Source organism: Oratosquilla oratoria, chromosome 31 (assembly GCF_046742065.1).
Source record: "Oratosquilla oratoria isolate Oo_2021 chromosome 31, ASM4674206v1, whole genome shotgun sequence".
In the NCBI taxonomy this organism is placed as follows: Eukaryota; Metazoa; Arthropoda; class Malacostraca; order Stomatopoda; family Squillidae; genus Oratosquilla; species Oratosquilla oratoria.
This window is the reverse complement of record NC_134807.1, coordinates 12,738,014-12,763,043: the sequence shown is the minus strand read 5'-3', so window position 1 is coordinate 12,763,043 and position 25,030 is coordinate 12,738,014. Positions and strand designations below refer to the sequence as shown.

At 41.8% G+C, this 25,030-nt stretch overlaps 1 protein-coding gene and 1 long non-coding RNA gene across 5 annotated transcripts in view; one reads left to right on the top strand and one right to left on the bottom strand.

The window, feature by feature from the left end:
* Positions 1-18,137, top strand: part of LOC143041447 (uncharacterized) — a 62,040-nt gene extending 43,903 nt beyond the window's left edge. For 3 of the 4 annotated variants that reach the window (XM_076213330.1, XM_076213331.1, XM_076213329.1), the window contains exons 2-10: positions 522-593; positions 771-944; positions 1,491-1,631; positions 2,471-2,596; positions 3,014-3,140; positions 4,362-4,602; positions 4,761-7,034; positions 7,385-7,500; positions 7,633-18,137. In XM_076213330.1, the coding sequence (XP_076069445.1) occupies positions 591-593; positions 771-944; positions 1,491-1,631; positions 2,471-2,596; positions 3,014-3,140; positions 4,362-4,602; positions 4,761-7,034; positions 7,385-7,500; positions 7,633-7,895 (3,465 nt within the window). In that variant the 5' untranslated portion in view covers positions 522-590 and the 3' untranslated portion in view covers positions 7,896-18,137. The remainder of the gene's footprint in view (positions 1-521; positions 594-770; positions 945-1,490; positions 1,632-2,470; positions 2,597-3,013; positions 3,141-4,361; positions 4,603-4,760; positions 7,035-7,384; positions 7,501-7,632) is intronic. The other variant, XM_076213332.1, reaches the window with a different exon arrangement.
* Positions 1-24,024, bottom strand: part of LOC143041448 (uncharacterized) — a 196,702-nt gene extending 172,678 nt beyond the window's left edge. Inside the window, exon 1 of the long non-coding RNA XR_012967805.1 lies at positions 23,742-24,024. This is a non-coding gene — a long non-coding RNA (uncharacterized LOC143041448). The remainder of the gene's footprint in view (positions 1-23,741) is intronic.
* Between the last annotated feature and the right edge of the window lie 1,006 nt (positions 24,025-25,030).

The following is a 25,030-nucleotide window of genomic DNA, read 5'->3' as shown; positions in this document are numbered from 1 at the left end:
CTTATATATATATATGTGTGTGTGTGTTTCACCATGGTCTTGGATCACGTGTTGGATTTGTGATTGACAGCTATATACCTCCCGGAAGAGAGCTCGGAGCTCATACGCGTGTGTGTAGGTGTTCTGTATCCTTATAAGGAAATACAAACTACGCAATTCTTATCTGCGCATCCTCTTACGCAAGGTGACTCGCACTGGGGAACCACGTAAAAGAAGCCACGAGAGAAACGATCAATGACAACAGTAATACACTTTCACGGGCTCGTAACTACCTTAGATAGCTATCGGAGACGTATCAATATAACACATAAGGTCCCTAACACCTGAGCACTGTTTACCTGTTGACACGAAAACAGTAATGTTCTGTCTCACTCACTTTGTGTGTGTGTTTGTTATCTTTACGTTCTACTGATAATTTATCTATGTGTGAATATATTGTATAGTAATATGGTCATTTTATTTTTTCGTGTAAGTTTTGGATATTGTTTTATTAATGTTTTTTTCTTCTTTTTCTTTTTTAGGTGTTGACTTTACAAGACGTTCCAGTCCTTCAACGGGACATGTTTTTCCGTACATAATATTTTGGCCAAATGGTAAGTTACGTTTTCTATAAATTAAAAATAATAAACTCAACACAGAATTCAAATATGACAGAAATTACTTAATTATATTACGAAAGAACATGAACTATGTGGATAGAGTGTATATAACAAATATTTTCTAATAGTTCTATTTATAACGATTTTTATTCGTGTTTTTTCTCATGCCAGCCTAGCAAGATGGGTGAAGAATGGGAAGCAGTCGAAAGATTGAGGGAGGAGGAGTGGGAGGAACAGGCAGTGTATCTTGTCCCAGATACTCCCACAGAAGAAAATTGTCCAAACCATGCTCAACTTTCCCTGCCAAGAAATTTAGTTCTGAAGCCATCTCACACTCTTCAGGATGTAAGATATTTTTTGCGTCTTTCGCTATATTGTGTAAAACTACGGTCACGTGTTTACCTGAATCCAAGCGTCGATTTTTTTTATGTCGTTTTCTTTTCCTCTTTTTCTTTTAATTTCGTTTCGTTTTCTTTTCTTCCTCTTTCTTTCAACTTGTTTTCCATTTCTCTTTTTCGTTTGTTTTCGTTTATACTTTTCTTTTTTTCTTATGTGTTCTTTGTTTCTTTTCTTATCTTATTTGCTTTTGTTTCGTTCATTCTCCTTTCATCGATTTCTGTAACATCAAACAGAGTCGACTTTTGACCGTTACGCTTTGTGATGACGTCATTGGACACCAAACGTGACCGAAGCTTTACTCAGTATATCGTTTTATATTGACGAACTTTTTTTCCTCATTTAATGTATATTGTGATATAGTAACTGCAAACCTTAGTATAAAAATATATATAATTTCAATTATTCACCGAGCGACAATTCATGATTACATATACCTATACATACACCACAATACACCTTTGGTAACATTTTTCAAAATGGTTTTCTAATAAGGGCAATCTGGTGGTTGCACAGGTGATGGGTGTTTGGAGCACCGACTACATTCCCAAGGGAACACGCTTCGGTCCTCTCCGAGGGAACACTTACGACAGAGACAATGTTCCCAAAACGGCCAACCGCAAGTACTTTTGGAGAGTAAGTATTTTATATTCTTTTGTTTATTAGAAAGAGGGTGTTTATCGTGGGGGTTTGCTTGTGTTTACTGGGTGTGTATAAGGTTAGATGTTTATATTTACCTACCCACAAATGCGTTGTGGTTTCTTGTTGCATGTAGGGAAAGTGAATGTCGTGTTAATTTGCTCTCATACTCTGCAATAGACTTATCGATCTCCTCAAAAACAAGAATGCCTTAGGACTGTAGACACGTTTAAAGTAAAATTGCAAATACTTGTTTCATTTCCTGCCCAAAGAACGCAATAAAAAAAAGGGTGTGAGGTTCTCAAATGAATTTGTTTTTTGTTGAGAATTTCCTTGTGGGAGTGGAAGGTGGGGCTGGACGTTTGAATGCAGGCATAGCGAGGACGGGAGGGAGGAGGAGGTGTATGTACCTTGGCGTTGGGGATGGCTGCTCGGGGACACGGCCGTTGACCTGCATGTCTGTTTATGACATCGGGAAGATCACGTGATGTCAGTGACATAGGACTATTCAAGTCACTAACCCTAAATTAAAAATAGTTTTGCTAACTAGCTAACGAGTGAAGTTTTTTACTTAGAATATCGTGGAGCCATTTTTGAATGCAAGCTTTTTCGCATTAATTTGTTCATTACTTTAAATTATTGATAAACATTACTTTAAATTATTGATAAACCTAATCTAAATTCACAACTAAACGAACTGTATAGTGAGACGACACGAATCAAATCGAAACTTATCGTTCAATAAATAATACCAACTAAACTTTTAGGACTGTCCAGTTCTGATCAGCCATAAATACAATTGATTTATTAATACATTTTTCTCTCTTGTATTTTAGGTGTATAAGGAGAATGAGCTGTACTACTACATAGACGGTTATGACACAAGCAAAGCCAATTGGATGAGATATGTTAATCCAGCATATTGTTCCCAAGCTCAGAACCTTATTGCTTGTCAATTCAAGGTAAGTTGATCAAATGGAACATGTAACCTGTTTATATACAAGCATATATATATATATATATATATATATATATATATATATATATATATACACACACACACACACACATTATAAAAGGTGCAATACTTAGAACATTCGTGTTACTGTTTTCAATCATGGATTTTGTTTTGTAGTACTTAAAAGTGAATCATAGTGTACAAACCAACACATAATTGACACAGGGAAAGATTCTGTTTTGTAGTACTTATGATTATCATCGATTCAAAACATACACACATACAGCACACACACACACACACACACACACACTTCTCATATCACATAAACATAAGTTCAATCCCTTAATGTACCACCAAGTCATTATATTTAATTATAAATATTTTTATTTTATTTTATTTTATTTATTATTTTTTTCAGAACAACATTTACTTCTACACCATCAAGCCCATCCTCCCAGACCAGGAGCTCCTGGTTTGGTACTGCAGAGAGTTCGCCGTCAGGCTGAACTACCCTCCTACAGGGGAACTGATGCTTCAGAAAATACGTAAGTATATCATAACGAGGGTGATGGTGTCACACTATGCGGCGTTGCCGGATGGGGCGAGATGATGAGCAAGTTCTATTCGCTTAATAAAATCACCTGGCGACAGCAGGGAGAAATTGATATAATGACGACCATTTCACTTGGTTCAAATACTTTTAGGCTGCGTTTACACCAAGAGTCCGGACCGATTCAAATCCTGTGAATTTTAATAAATTAGAAAAAGACTGCTTTAAGCATTCTAAGAACACTTCATCTATCTAACATTCTTAAAGGTTTAGCTCATTTTATTTCGCCATTTGGTTTCTCAATATATGACGCAAAGGTGATTTTACTTCTGAAGATTTAAAAAACAAAATTGTAACCGACGTAGTTTGTACTCAACGAACTTGCAACGGTTTCAAGGGAGTCAGCAGAGACTTGCTCGGTGTAAACGCAGACCTAATGTGTTTATGTCCCCGTTTTTAGAGCTTTGATTCTGGTGAAGAGTAGATTGATTTAATTCGATTAGGGGATTTGTGGTGAGCTGGTGATTGGGGGATTACAGTGTCGAATCATCATCAAAATAAAAAATCAGAATGATCAAAAATAAATAATAACTAACAGAATATAAGATTAAATAAAATTAATAAAGATAATTAAAATAAATAATTTCGACAGTAGAGGTTACTGTCCTCAACCTGAACAAAGATTAAATTAATTAGGAAATACGGAATCGTTACTTCATTAAATGTTAATGATAATTATTCCTTGCGATAAACACCTGCCTAAACACTTGTTCTTTATTGCAAACTTCGTATTTTTTTTTATCTATATTATTTTGTATTTCTGTTATCATTTATGTTACCATTTTTTATGGTTTGACATTTATTTTATTTCATTATCTTTATTTTTCATGTTACTATGTGGGTAGGTAACAGGGATGACCCGTCATCCAGAAGGAGCTAAGATGAGAGGGGGGAAAGGGCGGAGGATGGGAGTGGCTACCTCCCTTATAGGGGGGAAAAAGCCCTTGGTATAGTTTTTTTTTTTTTTAATGAATTAGTTATTAATTATTTTTTAAGCTCGCTGGCTGAGCGGGTTAGGGCGCCGTTACTTGCGGCGAAGGTCGAGGGGATGGCGGTTTGAACCCTGCCACCGGCGAAGTTGAACCCAGGGGTGGCGGGGTTCGTGACGTTACACCATATCATCATTATTTATTTGCTTTTCTTGTGTCTTTAACAGGTCAGCAAGTCACGACCCTTGAGGACGAAGTCAAGATCGAGCCGGCCGAGTCCTCGGAGCCTCGGCTCTCCCCGACCAGGTCCCCCTCCAACAGCGACAGTCAAGGAGGACATCTCACCCCAACCGAAGGCTCCGTGAGATCGGACGAGGGTTACCAAAGTAACGGTTACCCGGACGATTTCACTCCTCCAGAGGACTCCTCCGATTCGGACACAGACTCCAATTACGTCCTCGACTTCAGGTAAGGGAGAGGTCTTGAGTGCCACTTGAAAACGGACCTTGTTGAGGTTCCACCAACCAAAAATAAATAAATAAATGATCTTGTTGCAGTTGTAAATATTATCTTACCTTTTTTTTACTTGACATATCGTTCTCATCCGGGTTCGTTCTCTCCTCCAGCAAGAAGAAGCGGAAGGAAGCTCCTCTCGAGGACGACTCCGACAACCGCAACGAGTACCGGAAGGTCAAGATCAAGATGTGCCGGGCCTACAACTGCCGGTCCAAATCCACCGGATCCGACTCTTCGGACAAGGAGAAATCCGTCTCGCCCTCACTCGAGCGTCAGAGCCAGCAACACGAGGCACAGTCCCCTTCGTCAGGAGGTCCTCCTTCAGGAACCCCTCCTTCAGGAGCAGCGGCTCCCGCAGCCCCGGCACCTGAGGTCTCCGCCCACGCTCCAATCTCAGTCACGGTCACGTCCGCGGCCCCGGCCCAAGCGGCGCCGGCACCGGTTCAAGTCGTGACGTGCGGCGCCCTTCCGGCCGCCCCGGACTCTGCCGTGGCACAGCAACACAACCCGGCGCCCTCCACAGCCGTCACCCCGTCCCCGGTCCTCCCCCGGAGATCGCCGCCCTACCCGACCGTCGGCCAGTTCGGTTCCCAGTACGAAGACCGAACCCCGCGTGCGGATTCCGTTCAGGAGAAGGAACAGCGCCCCGAGAGCAGCACCCAAGGGTCACCCTCGGAGGCCTGCCGCCCGAGGTTCCAGCAGCACCTTCAGGTCTCGAGGCCGAGCGAGATCCAGCAGACCCTCCCGGAGGTCAAGACGAGCATCGCCCTTCCGGATACCCGAGGACCCGTCTACCCGGACTCGAGGAACCAAGGAGAGCAACAGCAGCAGCAGCAGCAACAACACCGGCCGGAGCACCACCACCGGAACATTCAGTTCACTCCGATGGACATCAAACACCGGATGCCGCTCGGACAGCGCCCCCACCCGGCACAAGAGCCCAGGAATGTTCGAATCCCGATAAGCGAGTCGAGGGTGGTCCTCCCCCCACCCCATAACCCCCAGGGGCACCCACGCCCCTCGGCGAGGTTCTCCCTCCCGTCCCTTCCCCGCCTCTCCGCCATGGTCCCCAACGGGGGTCATCACTCCTCCGCCCAGGCTCCCCTCCACCAGCAGCAGCAACATCCCCAGAGGCTACCCGCCCTCCCGCCTCAGGACCCCAGAGTTTCCGTCGCCCCAGACACCCGCCTTCCGGTAGCCCCGGACACGCGTCTGGGGTCTCCCCCTCGACCCTCGGGATCCATCCTCGAGAACATCCTCCTCCGGAGACTCGGCAAGGACGACCCGGACACGACCCAGACTTCGGGGAGCCTCTCGGCTGCGGTGACCTTAGCCCCTGCGTCAGCAGGTCCTCAAGAGGCTAAGGAACCTCCCCATTTGGCTCATCCGAGCGACTCCCACCTGAAGCCAGACAGTGCCACAGCTGTAGGACCCACTTCTTCATCCTCCTCCACCTCCAGTTCCTCCTCCGTCACTGTGGTCCAAGAGGGCAACAGTTCGTATTTGTACAAACGGGGCGGTTACTACGGGAATGGCGAGGCGGCTGGAACGCCTCCACAGCAGCAGCAGCAGCAACAGCCCCCTCTTCCAGACTCCTCGTCGACCCACCAACCTCCTTCGTCAAATCCTTACCCGGGGAACCAAAGCCACATGGGGTCCACCTACGGCCCCCAGGGTCCCATGGGAGGAACCGTGTACCGGCCCCAGATGTTCACGAACTCTCAATTCAATATGTACTCCTACAGCGGCTACACGCCCCAAGGGTCCGGGAACCCCGCGTACTCTGTTGCCTCAAGTCAGAGCAGTTCGGTGCCGGTGGATCACCGGTTAACCATCTCCATTCCGACGTCCGGTGGCGTCCAGTCCTGCGCCTCGAGTAACTCCTCTCTCAGTTCGCAGAGCTCTCCGTCGTCCCAGGGGTCCACGTCGCCCTCGGGAGGGTCCAGAGGGTACCGCTCCCTCCCGTATCCCCTTCAGAAGAAGGACGGGAAGATGCACTACGAGTGCAACGTGTGCTTCAAAACCTTCGGCCAGCTCTCCAACCTCAAGGTCCACCTCAGGACCCACTCGGGGGAGAGACCATTCAAGTGTAACATCTGCACGAAGAGCTTCACCCAGCTGGCCCACCTGCAGAAGCACCACCTGGTGCACACAGGCGAGAAGCCTCACCAGTGTGACATCTGCAAGAAGAGGTTCAGCTCGACCTCGAACTTGAAGACTCACTTGAGACTCCACTCCGGACAGAAGCCGTACGCCTGTGACCTGTGCCCGGCCAAGTTCACCCAGTTCGTTCACTTGAAACTGCACAAACGTCTGCACACGAACGAACGGCCCTATACCTGCCTTACATGTCATAAGAAGTACATCAGTGCTTCAGGTCTTAGGTAAGCGCACAGACCCCTTCTTGTTGTCTTGCTACACACACACACGCACACACATGGTCCTTGTCATTCTTTCTTTTGAGACATGTTTACATCCTCAAGGTGCTCCATAAGTCAGTTCTAGGTTCCTAGTCATCTCCATCACAATTATTTTAGAAACCAAAGAGAAATTTAACAAAATCCGAAAACCACCAATACTTCAATTGATCAACAATGACCATACAGTCATACTTGTCCTCAATATCTTCACATAAAATAATTGACCAATTTCTCCATACTGATATGCGTGTATTGTGTCCCCGTTAAGCTGTGATCAGCAGAAACGTTAACTGGACTGTTTTGGATTCTTTCAGAACGCACTGGAAGACAACGAGCTGCAAGCCCAGCAGCCCAGAGGAAGAGTTGGCAGCTGAACACTCCCCTCCAGGTTCCTCATCGTACGAATACTGTCCTTCAGAGGCGTCCACAGGTACGAAACAATCCCCCTTAAGGTCCTCCTTAGCATAGAATACAAAAGGAATAGTAATAAATCTTAAAGAAAACAAAAATAACGGAATGTGGTAAGTTACTAACGGTCTTCTTTCCGTTTTCTTTCTTCTAGTGGGCAGCTTGGAGATCCTGGACCATAACAGTATGGAGAGCTTCCCGTCCCCGGGAGAGAACCTCCACAACCACACCAGAAGCGAATACGACCCGAAATGTTTACCCAGAAGTCGAGTCTCGAGCCCAGAGGACCTGGGTCTTCTCAAAAGCGCCCCCGAAGACTTCAAGTCTTTCACGCCGGCAGCTGAAATCAAGTGCGAGACAGACACTCGACCAAGCGTGATCGAAACGTCCACCCACCACGCCATCGAATGCACGTAGTTAAGCCTGAAGGCACACGTATGTGTCTTCAGTGTGTGTGTGTGTATGTGTGTGCGTGTGTGTGTGTGTCCGAACTCGTAAACAAAAGCTTCGAATCATCGTTCGAAGCTCAAAGTGCCTAACTGACGATTAAAGAATGAAACCATTTCACGTAATGGTGATGAGTGCACGGTCGACTTAAATGCTGTGAACGCTTAAAGTGTCGCGCGTTTTATTCCCTGTGCATACGTTGAGAATTCCTGAAATAAGAAACAAAACTATCAGAAAAAAAAAACACTAAAGGTGCTACCAAGGAGGAAGATAGGGCATACGGTACACTCATTGATCTGTAGTTTGGCATTGAAAAATCAACTGGGGTACACAAGAAGAAAGCAAAACACATTTGGCTCAACGTCTTTCCTCTGTGACCACCCCCCCTCCACCCACCCCACACCCTTTTCGCTACCTGAAAATAATATTTTTTTCGCTAATCTTTAAACAAACAAGAGTGATGGTGTTGTTATCTTATAGTCTGTATTATTATTATAGTTGTTGTTGTTGTTATTGTTATCTTTGGTAACCCTCCCTTTGAACTGTGACGTCATGTCGCTGTCCTTTGAGAACCCTCCAATGTATTGGCATTATTATCTCATAAAATGATTCATCTTTGCACAAAACATTCCCGTGGCATTTTTTGGCACCCCCGTATTAGTATTATTATTATTATCATTATATACATTTTTTATTATTATTGCATTTTTTTTACTTCATACATGGGAGCCCCCAAGAAACTGCACATATCAGGGCTTTGTCTATCTACCTGCCTCAAGGATTTATAATGGTTTTCGTTTTGTATCGAATGACATGCCGCCATAAACTCGGTGTGTGTTTAATAATAACTTCAAGAGGTTGCTAAGTATTTATACATCAGTAAAGGTTATCATGTGTACGTATATGTGTGTGCATCTATGTATACATAGATGTAAACGTGTACATATACGTATGCATAAGTATGTACGTATGTAATTACATACATATCATTTCTATATAGACACATCGACATATAAACACATTCTATGGCTCTTCTATTGACTCCACGGCACATTTGAAAACTGATTTTTATATATTTTTTCCTTAATGGTATTACAACCGTACTTTTTTGAGTGCGTTAGGGCATATTTGGAATTGTCATTGACATAATGTTATACTGCTTCCTTGTACATTCTATAAGTGACCTTAGGTTGTTTGATCCTATTTCTAAACTGCATTTTAACTCCTCAGCTATGAAATGGCATTTGGTAATTTTGAATGATTCAACATTCCATTGACTGACTGAACTACAAGAGGACAACCAAACTTTGTACCAAAGACGAGACTAGAGTAGCAAGACGTGTGTAAACCCCTACATACACATACACACACACACACGCATATTTATACATACACACACATGCACAAGTACACACAAGGCATAAAACCATGTTCGCACACTGACTTGACATACGGACTGCACAATTCCCATCAACATAGACACACTCTACGCACGCTCATGCAACTCACTGACATCCCACGAAACGGAACGACTCACACACAGCGCGTACCTGGACTGACGGGACGAGACTAAAATCTCCTGCTGTTAGCTAACTTTCCTGACTATTAATGTTAGGTTTTATAATCCAGATCACTATAGTATTAGTTCTAGTAATTATCTAGTAAATTACTAGGCGTGGCGGATCGGACTTTCTACACCTATAACAGTATTGTTTGCGACGAGTTGATCAGATATGTGCATTTGATATTGAGAACATTAGAGGAAAATGATTATTATTTATTTATTATCGTAATTATTATACCTAAGCTCTACTCAAGCATTGATGTGTTTGTTTCCAAAGATACTAAGTGTAAGACGATTGTATCCACATTTTCGCATTAAATTCTCACTTTAGCAGATGACATTCGATAATGGAAGAAAAAATTAATATATGATGACGTATGTATACATGCTCATATATATATATATATACATATATATATGTATATATAATTAGCATATGTATACATGACACATATATGGTTGTGTGTGTACAGTATGTGTGTAAGAGTGAAAATATATCCCTGATCTTCCCATCCATGAAAAGACATTTGACTTTTTCCACACACAACTGACAAGACCTGAACTCACAAATAACTCTTTACAAAGGATTTTTTTACCTTTTTTTTAACCTTAGGATGAAAAATAAAAAGGACAACTAGAAACCTAGATCGAGATGTGATTATTTTTTTGGTCATATTGACTATTTAAATATATATATATATTATTGACTGGACTTTGAAAACACTGCAGCCTCTTTGACTTACAAGTGTACATGACTTAAAGAATGAGTAATGTTAATAAAAAAGGTTGAAAACAGACTGATTATGAATTTATTCAAAAGACACTATTCCTGACCCCACAAAAAATCTTTATATTTTGCATACAGGACTTGACAGTACCTATTGGTTTTACTGATCAAATCTACTGACCGAAGGTCAAAAGACATCTGATAATGCTGACTGACTACAGACTGGCGGACTTTTGCTTATGCATCTCGCTTCTTTTTGACAAGTATAGCTGACTGAAAGACTGACGAATAAGGTTTGTTTTGGGACAATGATACTACCGTCAGTTTGTGTCTGATGGAAATCCAGTTACTGATGACGTGGCAAAGCCTTATATGATCTTCTTTCTCTCTCTTTCCTATAATTTGTCCAAACTTACATGCTCATTTTTACTCGGAAGAAATCTACCAATAGAAGAAAATTCTCGTGATCATTTGAAGTAACATTATACAAAAGACACCATTACACATTTTTTGTTTTCATCCAAATTTTACTAACAAGCCACTCGGTAACATCAGTCTAGAACATCACTAAGATAAAATACACACACACACACACACAGATGCATCTTCACCTACACCTTGTCTCATCTATTCTTCGTTACTTGTGTACAGACAAAAAAAAAAAAGAACATCTGCTGGACTATTCTCTGTAAGACTAGCCCAACTGACTCGAACCAGATTTGACCAGTTTCTAGTTTCCACAATTCCTCTAACCAGTGACACTACATATATATATGATCACATAGACGCGCTATTCTATACAGAAAACGACAAGGAGAAATTATAGATTATAGAGCGAGCACCTTCAGCTATTCAGACATACACATGTTTCTTCTGCGTTCCTTGACGATGCCTGAATAGATGAAAGCGCTCGGTTTATAACCTATCATTATCCTTTGTGGTTTTCTGTTAACATATATATATATATATATTGTATATCGACAAAAGACTACTTCCCTAAGTCAAAAAACTAACTTGTCTTACACTGACTTATGTGAGTTAACCATGTGACTATGAAATTGGCAGTTACCTACAAGTCTATCAAAATAGATAAGGACGAAACCTTCATTACCACGACGTTTCGCTTATTACAGCTTTATCAAGTACAGTTTCAGTTATCATGACCACGTACAAAGGAAGAATATGCCGACAAGAGACCTTTTGGTCCATAACAAGCGAGGCGTCGTTCTGATGTAGGCCCCGTTCCCGCTTGGTGTTCATTTTGATCATCTACATGACTCGTGTCCCGTAAGGGTAACTTTCCATACATCACTTTCGAACATCACGCCACACAGATGTCATGACAATCGACTTGACGACGTAACTGATAACGCATAACGCAGGTGATAACAGCAAGTCGTGTGAACGGCTACATAGCGTGCCTGATATAATTACCTTGACCTTGATGACGTAATTTGACCTTGATGAAGGAACTCGACACAGAATCTTGACCTTATAGAAGGCACAGGACTTTAACTTTACGTTGGTGAAGCAACTCCACACAGAATACTGACCTTGTTGACAACGGGACCTTAACGCAACTTGAACATGATGAAGCAATTAGACACAGAATATTGACCTTGATGACGGAACAGGACCTTAAACACGACCTTAACGCAACTTGACACAGAATCTTGACATTGTAGAAGCAACAGGACCTTAACGCATCTCGTACTTGAAGCAACTCTACACAAAATCTTGATCTTATAGAAGCAACAGGACCTTAACCTGACCTTGTTGAAGCAACTCGACACAAAATACTGACCTTATTCACGCAACAAGACCTTAACGTAACTTGAACTTAAGGAACTCGACACAGAATCTTGACCTTGTTGACACAACAGGACCTTGACGCAACTTTAATTTGACGAAGCAACTTAACAAAGAATCTTGACCTTATAGAAGCAACTGAACTTTAACGCAATCTGATAAAGCAGCTCAACACAGAATATTGACCTTGATGACGCAACAAGGCCTAAACGCAATCTAACCTTGATAATAGAGTTTGTCCTTGACGAGACTTGACCTTCACGCAATTTGAACTTGACGTAATATGACCTTAAAGACGTAACTTGATAATTACACTATCTGACCCTTGTGACGCAATTTGATTTTAACGACGTATCTTGACTTTGACGACACAACTCGGCCCACAGACGCAACCTGACCTTAACGCAGCTTGACCTCAGGCATGCAACCTGGTGCAGCTTAATATTGATAACGTAATTTTACCTTGACATTGATGGTACATTTTGACTTTACATTTGGAACTCGACTTTGATGACTTACATTGACCTCAAAGAAGCAACGAACTTGACGCAACTCGACCTTGACATTGATGACACCCATACCTTAAAAATGCAACTTGGCCATAGTGACACCTGACCTTAACACAGCCCAACCTTCACTATGCAACTTGACCTTCATACAATTCGACCTTGTTGACACCTTAAAGACGCGACTTGTCACTGATGACATACTCTGGTCTGGACGTAGCCTGACCTTCACGTAGCAACTTGACCTAAAGATACTCTGATCTTGATTACGTACCTTGACACTGACGGCGTATCTTAATTTTAAAGACGCGAGTTGACACTGACGTTGCATCATGACCTTAAAAACACTACCTGATCTCCACATCATTACTTGACCTTGATTACGCACATAAACGTTGATGACACGAGTTGACACTGATTAATATTTTTGACCTTAAAGTACCACTTAACTGAGAAAACCTAACCTTGACACATCTTGACCTTCACGACGCAATATGACCTTTATTACGCATTGATACAGATGACGCACCTCGACAGTAAAGTCGTAACTTGACACTGATGACACACCCTGACCTTAATTAAATACCCTGACCTTCACGACGTAACTTGACCTTAGAGACTGACCTACACCTTGGCGTATGTTGATTTTTAATATACACATTGTCCTTAAATGGGCCCTTGGATCTTAATGACGCAACCTGACCTTTAGGAAGCAACTTTATTTTAACAAAGTCCTGTGCATGTTTAAAATTGAGCACAAATGACTCCATGATCATCGACGTCCATAACTTTAAGCTTGACCTTAAACTACGTAACATGACTTTAACGACGCAATTTGACCTTAAAGACGCAATATGATTTTTGACTCCCTACAAACGACCTGCTACAGTTGCAGTTCACGCCTGGGCGACCTGTCCATCACTGCAAATCTGACTCCACACTGTAACAGTGACATAACTATACAATATACTGAAGACTGAAATTCAAGATTAATTTGTACTGATTTATGATAGTTACTTATGATAGACCACACTGTGCTGACGATTTCGACGTTATGCAGCTACTATACCTGTAGCTGATTGTACCAACAGCTGACTACTGTGATGACTGACTCAACACTGATGACTACTTGGGTTGACTACTTGGGTTGACTACTTGGGTTGACTCCGATGACTACAAAGACTCCTAACAAGGCTTATTTTGAGTCATGACTGCTAATTACAGTATGGTTCCTCTCTCTTAAGTATTTGTACACCACCTCTTAACAAACATCAACTTGGTTCAACTTGGGAACAGACAACGGACTATGACAAAAGCTAAAAGACCCATTGCGTATTATCTTCATCAACGAGGAGCAAAATTACGTGATTTATTCAGAGAATTTAGACCTTAGTGCACTTGTATGTCAATCTTCCTCAGACAGTTGACTTCAGATAAGGACCATTCGATTATTTTATTCTATATTATTATTATTTTACATTTTTAGGTGTATCTGACATATGAAGACTATGTGGACTATAGTACTATACCCTGAACATTATAAAGTGCAACTGACATAACTCTGTTCGACATAAATACATTTGTCTTCTGCTAAGAACCAAGTGAAACGACAGTGAACTGACGAGACTAAAATGCCTGAGACACGTCGAGTAAAGGACTTGTCGCATTACACTTGGACTGACATACCCGCGAGTGACAAGTGACATAATTTGTTATCCGACTGACAGACAACTTGAGATGTATTCAACTGACATACAGAGATACAATGTTCAACTGAAGACAGTATAGACTAAAGTGGTAGTTCTTTGCAATTAACAAATTTTAACTCAATTGGTCCATTCACTTGCACAGACTAAGATAACTTGACATTCTGTAGCGCACAGACTCCTACACAGACTGTACAGCCTAACAGACATTGAATAGACTGGGATATAGTTTTATTCGCACATCTGTAAATTCGCACAATACACAAAAAACAGCAAAGTTGAGTGAAAATGTGATATAAAAGTAATAGCACGCGTTCATTGTAGCACAAAAAATCGCATTCATTCTAAAACAAAAATCACATTTAGATATTGCTTACCTACAGTTTACCAATATTATATATATATATATATATATATATATATATATATATTGTATAGATGCAAAGAAAATTTTAAACAATTTTCGACCCTTTGCGTTGATATCAGTCTATCGGTGAGAATTTCCCACAAACACTTGAGAGCCTTTTAATGTTTCAAAAAATATGTGATCAAATCTGCCGTCCAGCTTAACCTACAGCTTACACGGAACACAACTTGTAGACTGTAGAACTCCAGTTTAGATTAGTAATAGACTACACCAAAACGCTTAAACTGTCGTATAGAACGAAGTAACTTTCTCATTTAACTGAGCAAACTCAAGTACTATTCTCTTAGTGGGTTTGAGAAAATTGATATTCACTTTATGGCAACATTCCCGACTGGAAACGTTACCATATATCGAGTCTCGTCTCAGACCTATTGAAACAGATTCTAATTCCCTTGTATCTTCAGCAACATCACACTTTCTTTCCTCATTCTTGTCTTGTATATGAACTCTTATAATGTGCTTGTTCATGGGGCACAGCTCGGAAAGGTTCGAGAATTTGGCTTACCTGTATTGGATTATACATTTTCTCCTAATCCTAGCTCGTCCATAGTCTAGAATTTAGGTGGATACGTCTTGTTTATACTGATCTCTTCGTAGTTCTCAGAGTACCTCTTCCACTATTTAGGCAACACCTTTCATTCTTGGTACCTGTCCGCTCCACAAACTAAATACGCGTATATACGTACATATATTCGTGTGTGTGTGTGTGTATGTGTGTGTGTGTGTGTGTGTGTGTGTGTGTGTGTGTGTGTGTGTTTCTATTGTTTGAGGCCTTATTCGTGAAACTAAGAAAAATCACATTTCTTCCCTAAATCCAGTTGGCAGACCTGATTTTGAATGCAACATGATTGATCTCCTGACTTTTAGTAATTTGTACGAAGTCATGAATTAATGTTACGTATGAGATTTTTATTATTATTGTTATTGTTATCATTATCATTATTATTATTATTCTATATGAACCAGGGTTGCCAACTGTATTTTCTTCCTCATCGCTTTAAGAACATGGCCAACGAAACGTCCTCCTGGACGAGGCCAACTTGCTATTTCTTCCGTCCTCCAAAGCTGTGTGTGCCACACTTGCAACCTCCTCCTCCTCCTCCTCAATAATCTTCTTCACCTTAGATGTCATCAGGTTCAATCACTATGACACTCGGGCTTCATCTCATTAGTCCAACTTCCTAAAACCCTATTAGTTAATCACTAATGTATCTCAACCCCGCTCCTTTACCTCCGTCAGGAGACATACCGTCCCAAAGGGCCAGTTTATGACCCCAACTCTCCGGAAACCCTCAGTGAAGGACCTCCTTGGGCATCAGTTCACGTGGCATTAGTGAGGGTGAGCAGGTGGGAGAGGGTGCAGGGTAAAAGCCCTTTACAAACAAGGTCGCAGTGGTTCCCAGTCTCCTTGTGGGTTTTACGTCACTTGAAATAAATCCTTTGACATCCACGAACTGGTACCAGTTTTCGATCTAGTGACCCTCTCAGGAGTAGCCCGGGACCCTGAGGGACCCCAGGACGCTCCAAATACCAGTGGCTTAGATCCTTCACTTATGTACTACTGTTTCGCGAGGGTCATTTCGATATCAAATAAAATCGTTTCGCATCTTCGAACTGGTACCAGTTTTCGATCTGGGATTCTTTTGGGAGGCACCTGAAGGATCCCTGAAGGATCCGCAGGACCCTTAGGGATTCCAGGACCCTAAAAGTTCACCACTGCCCTAGGGTCGCCCCATACCCTTTCCCCCGCGTACTCCTCTTATCAAGGGTCTTTGTTGTGACCCACCCACGTGATACTCAGAGTAAGCTTGATGCAAACAAATCAATATCAATGTGTATATTTTCTGTAAATGACTGTAGATAGTTAAATTATTTATTTAATGTACGAAATCACTATTGTCTGTGATTCACTCGATCTTATCCTGTGTTATTACTGTACCGGAGTGCATATGTTGTTGTTATTAATTGGAGAAAATAACTATGTGCCTATGGTCTGTTTGTACCAGACCGGACGAGGGTCTGTCGCAGCCGGTCGCTTAGTACCAGTCTGTACCCGGTCTGTGTGTTGTTGTAAAGGACTTATTGAATACCTGACACGTACGTGCAAGAATACAAACATATCTAACGCCTGGACCTAGTGAAAGTACAGTTGGTATTAGTACAGTGTTACCGTGAGCGATGAACAGAAACTCATAAACTCCAGGTCTCCCCCGTGGTCGGAAAGCAAAAGGAGTCAGTGTAACCTCGAGAAGGAAATGAACGACATGACGTCACGGAAGGCGACCGTCTACCGTCACGACTTGCTTGGGGGGGACATCTCTTCAAGAAGTCGCACTGTTCGTCTTCCTTCTGAAGTGAACTGACCTGTTCTTGTTTCGACCTCAGGGGGGGAAGGGTTGTCATTTAGACACGATGTAGTCAGAACTGTTACTGACAACGACACCGGGTGTTCACAGATCGAGGCGAACTGCTGGTCATTACCGAGAGCGACAAGCCCTTCGTTTTGTTATTGTTGTTGTATCGCACATTATCGAACTTGCATTCCGTCGTCCTGTTAGGGGTTGTTCGTGTGTGGCTGAACAACTCCTTACCCCTTATTTTGAGAAACCAAAGCAACGCGTAGCACGGGCCTTGGCTTCCGAAGACAAGACAAGAGAGAGAGAAAGCCTCTGGAAGCAAGCGTGATGGTTCGCGCGTATGTCCCCACAAAAAATAGAAGAAAGTCAAGGATCTTCGGCATAATCTTATGGATCCTTAGTATCCGCTGGGTATATCGATAAATAATCTGTTATATATTTTAGTCTCTCGTACAGGGAAGGGATGTTCCTTTCCTAAAAGTAACTCGATTCCCTCCCACTTTACCCTCACCAACACTGCTCTGTCTTTGCTGGGCGCAATCTGGGTCTCCAAGTAGAAAAATACCCTTCAGTTTGAACTCTAAGACTCTGCCGAAAGTGACACTAAACGTGTAGAGCTCTTAATGCCACCGAGACTGGACCTGGCAGACCTTGGGCAAGGAACCTGAAAGATCCACGGATCCTTCGCTAGGCGTAGTCTCGGGCCCAAAGTCTACGAGTACCAAATCAGCTCACTCCACGTCCTTAACCCACACCACCTAACGCAGGGAGCGGAGTATACAAGCTCTGACGTCACCCGGCCCTATACCCCAAGTTGACACCTCACAAGAGACGAGCGTAAGCCCAGAGCCAGTCACGTTTTACCCCAAGTGACGTCACGAGGGAGCCACGCCCACCTGCGCGCGCGAGCTGACTCGGGGATTGTAGCCTTGGCCCGGGACGTTGTTGGTGTTGTTGATGGGGCGCCTGCAATACTACTGTACCTTGTGGAGCCCATGTAGAGGGAACTCCATCGCGATATGTGCGAGAAAGCGCCTCCGCTGGCCGGCAGGCTCACGGGGAGGCGCCATTATGTGCACAGCTCCTTCATTATAATTCAATAAATGATTTTATGTGAATATATTTTTATTTTCATTTTCCTTCGTGATGTCAGGATGTAGATATTTGTGGATGATGGAAAATTATCTCAAAAGATAAAATGAAGATTTATACATACATTCTGTGTGTTTGTGTGTGTGTGTGTGCGTGCGTGTGTAAACACAGCCAATCATACCAGTGGGTGTGTTTTGCCTTCTACACAAAGAACAACGGAAGTGAGGTAGATACATTTTTCCCCCTCACTACTCTACCATTCCGCTGTCATCCGTACTCCAAAGAACACTGAACTGCGAACAGGGGAAGGACGGAACTATTTTCTTTGCTTTTCCTCTTTACGAATTAAAACATAAGATTGAAACTATCTTTCCTTTCTGAGTTCCATGCCATTTCTTCATTAACTCCATCACCAACTATTTTATCTATATATTTATTGATAATGGCTGGTCAATATGTGTGTGCATGTATGCATGTGTGTGTACGTGCATGCATATGTGTGTGTGCGCGCTCGCGTGTATCTAATTGTATCTTACAGGAAGGAGAGCTATGCTCGTGGTGTCCCGTCTTTGTATCTCGTGTGTGTGTGTGTGTGTGTGTGTGTGTGTGTGTGTGTGTGTGCTATTACCCTCCCGGATGAGTTGACAATCTTCTTCCTCTCTCTTTCTCTCTCTCTCTCTCACACACACACACAGTTCCTTGCCCACTAGAGCAAGGGTACAGGCTTGCAGTGGTGTCATATTTTTAAACCTTGGGCTGGCACCCGATCTCAGACCGCTGGTTAGCAGTCGAGCGCCGTACCACTACACCAGCAAGCCGGTGTGTGTCTGTGATTCACCATGGTCATGGTCTTGTATCACGTGTTGGAACTGTGATTGACAGCTATTTCCCTCCCGGAGGAGAGCTCAAAGTTCATATATGACTGATCTATGGGTAATGCTGTCACCTTACACGCACACACACACAACTCCCCGCCCACGTGAGTTGGATTAACGACCCGCAGCGCAGCGATACTGAAAGTATTTCAGCCCTGGGCGGGATTCGAACCCGGACCGACGTAGTGGCGGCCGGGAACTCTACCAACAGCGCCATTGTGTGTGCGTGCGTGCGTGTGCGTGTGTGTGTGTGTGTGCGCGCATTTTAGAAAATTGAGAATTTCTCTGAAAGAAGACAGAAACAACACCAAACTGTACGATTACAACTTCCATATACACTGACTGGAACCATAACGTTCGTGGTGGTAGAGGAATTGTTAGCGCCAAATAATTTCCTTGACAGAAGGGAATGCAGGCGTGCGAGTCGCATGTTATTCAAAACCAAGACGGAAGTCATAACATCTATTGCAGGAGAAGGATTCCATTGTCAATATCTCCATCACAAGAAGGTGAGTCAGTCGTGCTCCCCAAGGTAAGCCTACCAACAGGGTGGAAAACACATTTATCCCTTTGCGCGCGCGCGCGTATGTGTGTGTGTGTGTGTATTCACCTTGGTCTTTGGATCACGTGTTGGACTCGTGATCGACAGCTATTTCCCTCCCGGAAGAGAGCTCAGAGCTCGTATGTGTGTGTGTATCTTTGTGTGGATGTTTGTATTTACCTAATCATAATACGCATCATGTATGTATGTTTATGTGGATGCATGTGTGAATTTACCTAATTATAATAAGCAACATGTATGTATGTTTGTGTGGATGTATGATTGTATTTCCCAAATTATCTTATGCAGTAAGTAAACTTGGACTTGACTCTGTGTGTGTGTGTGTGTGTGTGTGTGTGTGTGTGTGTGTGTGTGTGTGTGTGTGTGTATACCTGACTGTAGTATACAGGAAAGGAGCAACACTCGTCGGGTCCCGTCTCCTACCTAGCCTCAAATTCATGTGCAGTTACAATATAATCATTGGTTTCTGATATTTAGATTTGATAACTGGAAACTAAGGATATATAAGTGTATTTGCGTGTGTGTGTGTGTGTGTGTGTGTGTGTGTGTGTGTGTGTGTGTGTGTGTGTGCGTGTGTGTGTGTGGGTCCTAACCTAAATCACGTTCCAAGACTCGATCTAACCCTTAACATCTCTTCTATTACTATTGCTACTGGTGCTGCTGCTGCTACTACTACTACTACTAGTACTACTATTGTTATTATTAATACTTCAAACCACACATGAAGGGATGGGGAGGTGGGGGGTGGAGAATTGCTGTGCAGAGAGGTTATCACACTGGGCTAGTTTTCCTCCAACCTCCAATCAATCGGTGGTACCGCCCACCCCCGGCATTTTCTTTTCGCCATAAAATCACTCCGGCAAACTATTTTGTCTTCTCAATAAAAATACACAGAATGTCAATGCTGGAGGAAAGTTATTTTCCTCCAGCATATCCTTCCCGAAAGCTGCGGGCTGCAGATCTGCTCCAACAATCGGAGGAAAAATACCCCCAGTGTGATAACGCCATATATAAAGCGGCCGTGCTGTGTCTTGCTGTATTGCTTCTGACCCGGACAGTGGGCGGGATACAGGGATGACCCGTCATCCACGAGGAGCTAAGATGAGAGGGGGGTAAGGGTGGTGGATGGGAGTGGAATGGGTGGGAGTAGATTCATGCCTCTGAGTTGACTACCTCCCTTATAAGGGGAAACCCTTGCTATATAGACAGATAGTTCAAATCTCAAACCATAGTTAATTTTCAACTCCCTAACTTGAGGACCCACTGCAGGACCCTCGCTCTAATCTCTCGGGGACGGAGCATCCTCACCATAGAGGTTTTATTGCGCTTGGTAAGGTTGTTAGTCGGGTCTTTGTAACGGTTGTTGTTGTGAATGGGGTCTCAAATCAGTGTAATTAGCTCGACTATACTGATCATGTAACAACACTGATGTACAACGCTGACAAAATTATACAGTGTGAAATTATTCAATATTTATATTCAAATTAATATATACATATATATATATATATATATATATATATATATATATATATATATATATATATATAATATATATATATATATATATGTATATATATATATATATATATATATATATATATATATATATATCACCAAGGGTTAGGAACGCGTGTTGGACCCGTGATCGTCAGCTATTACCCTTCCGGTTCGAGACCACAGACCTCGTATTGTTCTATATAAGGGTAATGATTGTATATGAATCAACAGTCTTGGATTAAGTGTTGGACTCATAATCGACAGCAATTACCCTCCAGGACGAGAGCTCAAAGTTCATACATGAACCGATCTATGGGAAAGTTTGCGACTTTCCACATGCACACACATGTGTGTGTGAAAGGTCATAGCATTACCCATAGATCGGACCTACGAGCTCTGAGCTCTCTTCCAGGAGGGAAATAGCTGTCGATCACGAGTCGAACACGTGATCCAAAAGACCAAGTGAAGACCAAGTGAATACTTGTCCAATAGTGTAGGGTGCCAGCTTGCAGTACTGTGATCCTTTTTTGTGATCCCCTACCCATCATCTCTAACTCCCCCTGCCATTTCTCCCCATCTCTTTCTCCCTCTATCCCTCCCTCTCTCCTCTCTTTCTCTCCCTTCCGCTATCTCTCCCTCTCTCATTCACTCACTGCCTCTCTCACTATCTGTAACCGTCACCCCCCGCCATATTTCTCTTTCTATGTACTTCCTCCTTCTCTCTTTTTTGTTTCCCCACCACCACCATACCTCTGTCTCTCTCTTCCCCACCCCCGTCATATCTCTCACTGTAATACTCCCCCCACCCCGTCATGAGTCTCTAATTTCCCCTTTCTCTCTCTTTCCCTCCTTTTTCTCTCGCTTTATTGCTCCCCCTGCCATGCACATCTCTATCCCTCCACTCCTCCATCTGTGTCTCTTTTCTCTACCCCCCTCTCTTTCTCTCTTATTTCCTCTCTCTCTCTCTCTCTCGCTTTATTGTTCCCCCTGCTATGTACATCTCCATCCCTCCACTCCTCCATCTGTCTCTCTTTTTTCTCTCCCCTCTCTTTCTCTCTTATTTCCTCTCTCTCTCCCACCTGCTATATATCTCTACCCTCGCCTTCTGCCATATCTCTCTTCTCCACTTATTTCCCACTTCCTCGTTCATTAACTGTGTGTGTGTGTGTGTGTGTGTGTGTGTGTGTGTGTGTGTGTGTGTGTGTGTGTGTGTGTGTGTGTGTGTGTGTGTGTGTGTGTGGACATCTATAAGCATCACTTCAACGAGCGCCTCATAAGTTGGCAAACATTAAAACAAATAAATAATAATTCCTCTAACGCCATCTTCACATGTGCCCAGAACGAGCTGAGTCCAAAGCATACAGATGTATCATTATCTATATCATCGATAACGAAATTAATTCCGCTAACGCAGATGCTATACAATGTTTATAATTTCGTAACCGTTGTTTGTACGAGCCTCAAAATCTTCGAACTTGCAAAAGTAAAAAGTTTATTCTATGCTAATTTGACGCAGCCCGATGGGATTTCTCCCCGTCTTCTCCTTTTCTGCATGAGGGGACGGTGATGGGGGTCGCCGAATTTATGAAGCGGCCTTGCTGTGGATGTGCTGTGTCTTGCAACACTGCTTCTGATAAAGGGCAATGGACAGGATGCAGGGATGACCCGTCATCCAGGAGGTGCCAAGATGAGAGGGAGGGAGGAGGGTGGAGGGGAGTGGGATATGTAGGGGATGGAATGGGTGGGAGTGGTTTCTATGCCTTTTTCTTTTTGGCTACCCCCCCCCCCGTGTAAGGGGGAAAAGCCTTTGGTATATGTATGTATGTATGTACTTTAAGAGTAATATATGTGCATCTTCACACATTGAACAAGTTGGATTGTAAATCTGCATTACAAATGAATGACTAATAGCGAATCCAACCACCTCACAGTGCGTTAATTACCTCATTTAGGCTAACTGCTTAGTTTAGGCCACTTTTCAAGGTAACAAGGACATTGTATAGGTTCTAGAAATAAAAATATGACTAATGGAAAAAAAATAATAAGAATAAAATAAAATACAAAAACAAAATTTAAAAATATGTCGAACCAAAAATGGTCCACTGCAGGACACTCACGCTAACATTTATGGAACGGCACAACCTATTGTGGATTAAATTACATTCATAGCCTATATCATCCACCTAGGGTTTTTTTTCCATTTTACCAGCATAATAGATTTTAGGTCTCAACACGAATATAACATTTATTTTGTGCCTAAATAAAAATTTACCCCCTACTCTAGTATATAAAAATCATACTTCTTTCTGCTAGAAATTCCTAAATTCAGAACTCTCCAACATATAGAAATTTCCAAATAAAATTCGTAATAATGCTTTTCGAAAATATTGTAATATATACTAGAATATTATGCTTATGATCTTCTGATATACAGAATTTTGTTGATTCTTAACTCTTAAGTCCTCTTGGTTTCAAATACTGGAGACTAGAATATCAAATTTCAAATAAAGAAAAACATTTGTACAAATTAACAAAATATGAGTTACGGCAACACGCATTGCCAATGGTTGAATGGAAGGGGAAACTGATATTTCTGTTTCATTGTTGAATTCACAGTAATTTATCACACAAATCGTTTCCAAAGATCACTTTAACATATCATTGTAGTGTACAATAATGTTGTGTACTTACATTAACAATAGGATGACACATTCCTGGGAGTAAGTCCGCTTGACACTTGATAATACAAAAAAAAATCTACTTTCACTGTTTACCGTGTCAAGGTACACATTTTAAATGTCGTCTTTCTTATTGGGCTCCGTCCACTTGTCTCACATGTATATCACAGAACAGATTAATTTTTTGCGACACTTGTACTAATACACACTTATCACATCACTAATTAAGTAATACTGTAAAACAGATAAATCTCGTAACATGGCATGTTCAGTAACAGTGTAAATAGAAGGATTACCAAACTATTTGAACCCGTGACCCGCACATCACCCAACTCTCAACAAATGTCAACTTTAATGTATCAAACCTTTTCATGAGTTTCTTCACCAAACAATTATATGTTTGAAAAATAATAAAAACTAATATTAAAACATGTATTTGAAGTATGATTAAACATATCTGTTTTTCAAAATTATCGTTTGAAAGATCATCATATTTTTGAAATGCGCGTCATCTTGTCGACTTCAATGTCGTATCAAAACACTTCATGAGTTTCTTCACCAAACAATGATCTATTTGAAAGATAATTTTTTAATACGTGTTTGAAAGACGATTGATATATATATATTTTAAAATTATGATATTTTTGAAATGCGTGTTACACTTGCCCGTAGTCTTGCCTACAGCTAGGAAAAAGAAAAAGAAAAAAGCAAACAGGTCGATCAATTTCTTGAAAATTAGAGTTTGAATTTCATGTACCGACATCCTACCTCTACTAGATTAGAATAAGATTATTGTTCATCAATCAGTGCAATTTTACAAGATAGTATAATAAATCTATTATTTAGAAATTGTTAATTTATAAGTGCATTCCATACGTAAATACTACATTTCAAAGCTTAACATTTGAATTTCATGTTAAACTTCTAATTATCAGTAAAGAGGGTTGTTAATTACAATTTTGAATTAACATTAAATCAACGCTACTATGCATTTACATTGTAGGTGGACAAATATATATATTATTGCATTTCTAGGCTTTTGTAAAGTAACACTAAATCTGCTGCATTATTTAATCGCCTTCATTCTAGTGAGGTCATCGCTTAACGTTTTTCGTTTCGTTGATTGGCTACCTATTCAAAATTATAATTCCTTTCACCACACATTTTCAGAATATATTATGTAAAATATAACATGAAAATTTGATGTATTCTGTTAGTTTTTACGTACACTGAGAAAATATATCTTTATAATCTATCTTTAAAGTAATATATAAAATAATTCGAGCAACTTTAGAAGAACAA